The 6,392-nt window shown below is 35.7% G+C and overlaps 1 protein-coding gene across 1 annotated transcript; it reads left to right on the forward strand.

Annotated features, from left to right (window-relative positions):
• Positions 1-252: 252 nt before the first annotated feature.
• LOC117340408 lies at positions 253-5,336 on the forward strand. Its single transcript, XM_033902170.1, has 6 exons — positions 253-307; positions 695-913; positions 1,820-1,902; positions 2,102-2,370; positions 2,790-2,855; positions 3,835-5,336. Exons 1-6 carry the CDS (start codon positions 253-255, stop codon positions 4,652-4,654), a joined length of 1,512 nt encoding a protein of 503 aa, XP_033758061.1. The 3' UTR covers positions 4,655-5,336.
• Positions 5,337-6,392: the final 1,056 nt, after the last annotated feature.

Raw genomic sequence — 6,392 nt, forward strand, 5'->3', positions numbered from 1 at the left:
ATGGTTTAAATTCCATAACTGTCATGAGGGTGTGAAAGTCCCTATTAACTACATTACTATTTGAGATAGATACAATTACTAATTAAATCTGTATGACATCAATAAAACTCTTTCATTTGAAAACCTAGTCCACAAGAAAACGGCCCAAAGAACGAGCCAGCAGCGAATATCCTGAAACACGTAAACAGCCTCGATCAGGTAAGTACAAACTATGTCGACAGTTGATCCGAGAAGTTACAATTTAAATCCGACATGAGTTCCAGTATGGCCGTATTAAAAACGAGCTTGGAATATAATGAACAGTGCCGTATGGTCCGATCATTTTTTTCTCAGATTTTCGCTGATTTCAAGTTCGAAATATATTGTTAACATTCATTGTCAACTGCAAACATTATTTCTTTTCAATAATTGCGAACCAACTTATATCAACTTATATTAATCACTTCTTGATGCGTGGTCCGGATAAAAGAGCACAAGGAGTTTTACTATGGGGGTAGATCGGGGTATAAGGGACTTGGTAGGGTTGAGAGGCCTGTCAAGTAAATAATATTACATGTACAAAGACTTTATTATACACTTTTATCTTATGCTTTTCAGTTTTCATATACATTTGGAATGTAACGATAAAATGTTTGGTTATTGCTTAAATATCCAAACAAGCGATAAGGCCATTGGGTATTTTGTATATTAATAGAGTACAGAGTTCTGAAGTATGTTGTGGCAAGGAAAGACTACGGACGGTTGGACTACAACGCGAGGATTGCACAAAGGATACACAAATACCTGGACAATACGGATCTACAAGTGCCCGACATCATCATATATGACCACGTGTCATTTATGGCAATAGTGCCAACAGCCAGAGCTTTTGATCATCTCAACGATGATGAGCAGATAATAGATATCACGGAAGGTAAGTGTTCATCTTTGTCATATTTCCATAATACACTGTTCACAATCACGATCAAATATATAGAATTTTTGGACACTCCTATGGCAAAATTAAAGTGAATGCAAGTTACAGGTAACACAAGACATAGCAAACCGCTCCTCATCGTTAGGTTTACAACGTTTTGAATGAGTTCGGTTACAACAAAGTACGTGTAATGACATGGTGTTAACAACTTACGTCTATCTTTATGTAAACACAAGGAGACAAACACGAACATACCGCAGCCTCCTAAACCACCCTTCTAATACCTGCATGCACATCGTACACAGAAAGGTCGTCCATGGTGACCTTAGGTGTTGATAGGAATTGAAACAATGCAAGGCCAAGAGTACGTTTAATCTTTAAAAATTATCCTTGAAAGTGTATTGTTGATTTTTCTTTTGTTTGTTTATTCACTATTTATATTGAATTGAAAAGAAATCATTCTGTAATGTACTCTAACAGTATCGTCAGTACCAACAATTGTCTGCTATATCATAAACATCAGTACTGATAATGTTTTAACTTACAATCCACCACTTCTTGGAATACAACTATACTGCACGATTTGACACTGTTTTGTATTTTATAATGAAAGCTATCATTTGCTGCTGTAAAATTGATGTGTATGTATTTTACAAATGTACTATCATATACTTTATATGAAAAGGATGAAAAAAAATGAAAAAAATTACTTTCAATGAATTTACAAAAATGTGCAGAATACAGCGCGTCTAAATTGAAACAATTAAAATGATGAAGAACATGTTCAGAAGTGAAGCATCTATCTTTTATGAATTACCAGCTGTGAACCAGGTCAGATATTTAAAAAAGAAAAATAATTTCTTCACAAATGATTCATTTAACTCTATTCATTCATATATGTAGATATCATGACAGAGCCGCCAGTAGAGAAGAAGGAAATGAACAGATGGATCAGCCTATGTCTGACATATGTTGCATCTATCGAGGTAAATCTGTATTACATATACTGTTATCTTCTATACAGTTGTCAGTTTTGTCTGCATAATTAAGGATCCTTATTGTCGGTAAGCTGGAACCTTCATAAATTAAAAAAAACACTACACGCTGAAATGATTGCAAACGTCCGTTGTTTATCATAAAGATATAAAAGAAAAGCTATTATAGAACTTTCTTTTTAATCTACAGATTCCTAAGAAAGACAAAGTCTTTTGTCCTGCAGAGACACAAGTTGAAAACCTGAAGAAGGATTCTCATGTTAAACGATTCCTGACAACTTCCTTCGAAAACGAAATATTTGCTTACGCTGAACAAGCCTTCAAATATGTCCGATCCCGTCTGGAAGAGAAAACGGAAGAACAAGAGAAGTTGGAGATGGTCGACCTAGAGATACGTTCTCTTCTTGTGCGAAAGCTACCGGAACACGATACATCTGCTTTCTGTACACCCGACGATCAGTATATATATATTTATTGCATTTTTGCCTGTAAAATAAAGAAATTTATCAAACTGATAAAACTTACATCTTCACTGCAGCGATGAGCAGTCAAAATATAAGATTTTGCCCTGAAGATATAAGTTTTGCAATGAGAATATTAATAAAGTTTTTCGTTTTTGACCAATCACAGCGAACCTTAAATTTGTATTCACCTCATTTTTTCCTATCAAAGCAACGATAGATAATTGGGTTATTTCGCCAAATTTCTGAAATATTCAGACTAGTTTTTGACAAAATACTGACTTAATATATATAGATATTATGTCAAACTGTGAAATATATATTATTTTCAACTGGAAACCATTCAATATCCCGTATCTATTAAATTCATCCTTAAAGGAAATTCTCGTTAAAAATGTTGATGACATTTTATTTCAGAATTGACAAGAACAGTTTCCTGTTTCATTCTTCTCGGAATATTAAAGAGAAGCTAGAAAATAAAAGGTATGTGTATGATTCATTGAATACTGTTTAGATTTTGATGACAAAGACACAATATACGAGGGTTGATTGATATGTTGTGAGCCTCGTATTGAAGGAGGTACTCATGGATGTTCTTTTTAAGTCCTACTATTTTCTGATTATATAGGGCCGCGAACCAACAGGGCTGGTCTCATTTAGTTAGTTCATATCGACAAGGTAGCACTCTAAAGTAAACAACACAAGCTGCTTTTGCAAAATGGACTAAATGGGTTAGGGCCAAGAGTCTGTCATTGCTATGGCTGCCATTCACGATTGTGACTTTAAATTGATTGAACATCCGCCTTATTAACCTGACCTTGTTCCATCAGACTTCCATCTGTTTCAAAAACTGAAAACAGGTATTTAAGCAACCCTAACCCTAACATGAAGTGGAGGACTTTCTGAACATCCGAGAAAAGGAGGTCTATAAAAGTAGCATTGAGGCCCTTAAGCACTGCTGGCAAAAGTGTAATGATACTGAAGGGGATGATGTTGAAAAATAATCCAAAATGTCCGGCAAAATTCAAATCCTTCAATATGAGGCTCACAACTAATCAATCAGTCCTCGTTAGCAAACAAGTCAGATGTGTAGTCTATGGGAGCATAACTGACACCTTTATCGTTACATCATTCCATTCATATCAACATAAATAAACGCACGACACTGCCATGCATTGTTTTAATATCAATGAATGAGAACAACTGGATGTGTTATCAAAAAGTAATATTCAACAGACAAATCCAGGATAATTAATCATTATAGTAATTTCCTTTATTATCTTCAACTTAAGATAAAATGAACCTAGAGGGTTTATTCAGGTAAAGATATTATCAAGTATAGTATGCTACATTAATACTAATTTACTTAATCACTATTGATTGTACTATAAACTTGTAACTCGTTTTTATATTAGTTTACACCTATAAAGAATTATTCAGAGAGTCATGGTCATTTGTTTAGTCTGCAGGGTTGTGGTGTCCGGGGATTTTGCAACACAGTTGATGGGATCCTGGTGTTTGTAGTCCAGCCTGAAGAATGTACTGACAGGACAGATATTACCAATCGTATTGGAGAGTGTTTGGGTGAAGAAAAAGCGGAAGTAGTGTGGGTCGAATCCATTAAGACATCAGACTTAGCTGTCAATGGTGATAGACTTACCAAGAAGACATCAAAAGACTGGGGAACCCTGGGCTGTTACGGTAGAAAGAATGACAATACATTGGTAGCCATCACCGCAGGACATTGCGCATCAACAGGAGATACACTACAGATAACAAAATACAACAGCTTGTTAGATTTTGGTGACTGCACAGAAAGCTACGATCAACAAGATGTCGACATCGCAATCATAAAGATCAAATCGGACATGATTATCCATTGTCGTAAAAACTTTCATAATGAAAACGGTGATGTTTGCGAGGTGTCTGTATACCAGAAGGATGAATTAACCAACTGGCCAGTTCATAAGATAGGAGCAGCGACTGGTCACATTTCTGGAATTGTATACAGTGGTGTTGCCCGTGTATGTAATGAAACAGGCGTCGTGATAAGCGGCAACTCTGACAACGAAGTCTTCTCAGAACCGGGAGATAGTGGCTCTATCGTATTCTTCTATGACCCGACTGACGTAGACAACAGACGTGTAAATCTGCTATCCATCGTCTCCAAACAGATCGGGATAAGAGGATCAGGAACTATTCCTATTGGCCTCTCCAGAAAGCCAACGCTGACTCGAAGATTGGATCGTGGATTAAAGAAGGCCGGTGACATTAGGATATAAAAGTGATTCACATAAAAGGAAACTTGGAAACTCTTATGGGTGTATATTTCTCCCTTAGTCTGTATTTATACATATTTAGTCTTGTATTTCCAATTAACTAATAACAGTAAACTACTTGTACGACAATAGTATTTTAATTTATTTTAATTTGATTTTTTTTTGTTCATCAGTGATAAAATCAAATCACTTTCTCGGGCAAAAGCTACCGATTGAAGCCGAATTTGGCGCACAGAATGTATTTACGAGGACACATGTACAATAATCATTGAGGCCTGTCTCGCAGAAACGTCCGAAACTCGTGACAGCGATTTGTCAATTTTTGGCAAGAAGCAGATGCCACAGTGCCACATATATACACGCATGTTATGAACGATTCTTTAGTTGGTGGATTACCGAACTGTGGACATTAAAGCTTGAAAAGACGTCTAACCACCATGTGTTTGGCATATACTTGTTCCCGGCTTAAAGGTTTTTAAAGTGACAGATAATTTCTAGAACGCTAATTTTTTAATATATTTTACTGACAGTTTACATACATATGTGTACTACCACATCTTCTTTGTATTACATCATTTGTGCCAAAGTCTTTATGTTTTGTTAAACTTTTGTTTAATTTTACAAGTTTTATTTATATAATCATAAGGCGGATTATCAAGCCTATTTAATGATATATAGAGGTTACACAACGAGTGGTTGTTGGATATGGAATTTATTTCACACGAGTAAGTTATTTTTTAAAAGTTACAAAAGACACGAGCTTTAGCGAGTGTTTTTTGCAACTTTTAAAAAATAACTTACTAGTGTGAAATAAATTCCATATCCAACAATCACGAGTCGTGTGACCTGTTTCTACCACAATAATATCGGCTTGAATCAAAGGGAAACGTGGCAAAGTATAATTTCGCGTATGCAAATAAAGTGTACTGGTGACGTCCGGGACCCGGTGATGTAACGTCATTAGATTATTGATGACGTCAATAACAATTGCAGCTTGGGTCAAAGTTCACCGTGTTAGCCAATCGAAATGCGTACAGAGTTTATACCACGTGTGGTATAAACAGATTGTTAATCAACAGTTGTAATGATTAACTGATGGTCTGAGAGTTGAATAACACAGGGTATTGTGGTAGAAAATGTGTTATCTCAAGTTGTTTGATAATATTACTTTTCATTTGTCATACACTGAAAGACTGTATATTTTTCAAATGTATTTTGTAAAATTTCATACTCAGAAGTACAATGATCGTATTATTGTAACGTACCTCAAAATAAGCATCAGCGTGGTCGAGGAAAATGGTTTGAATATTGGCGGTAAAATGTCGATCCATGAGAGATGAGAATGTTGGATTGAAAGAGTTGTATTTGCCTTTATAATAAGTGCGAGCATGGAAGTTGACGATCTTTGGTTGTAAGAGTATATCATTTTCCTATTTAATCATACCTTGATAGTAGTTAAGTCTTAATAGACACGCTGTTGTAGTTTATTTCACGTCTCGTATGGCGGCTGCCATCATGTTTTTCTATAGCGTATGTGAACCGGAAGTGACGTAAAAGTACGGGAGTTTCAAACATAGTATGCGCGAGGGTGTATTCGATAAGGATATAAAAGGCAGAAATTATCGGAATCTTGACCATTCTGTCAGACGACCATTCTGTCAGATGATCATATTCGGTCACAACCATTCTTGAGCAGAAATCATGGCTTCATTTGGCTCATTGGTGAGTGTGGTCATAATCG

This window comes from Pecten maximus, chromosome 13 (assembly GCF_902652985.1).
Source record: "Pecten maximus chromosome 13, xPecMax1.1, whole genome shotgun sequence".
Classification (NCBI taxonomy): Eukaryota; Metazoa; Mollusca; class Bivalvia; order Pectinida; family Pectinidae; genus Pecten; species Pecten maximus.

Excerpts from the sequence above, each read along its gene's own strand:
- LOC117340408 (XM_033902170.1), top strand. The coding sequence starts at position 253 with ATGAGTTCCAGTATGGCCGTATTAAAAACGAGCTTGGAATATAATGAA. Across the intron at positions 1,903-2,101 it reads CATATGTTGCATCTATCGAG|ATTCCTAAGAAAGACAAAGT; the intron begins GTAAATCTGTAT and ends TTTAATCTACAG. Across the intron at positions 2,371-2,789 it reads TTCTGTACACCCGACGATCA|AATTGACAAGAACAGTTTCC; the intron begins GTATATATATAT and ends ATTTTATTTCAG.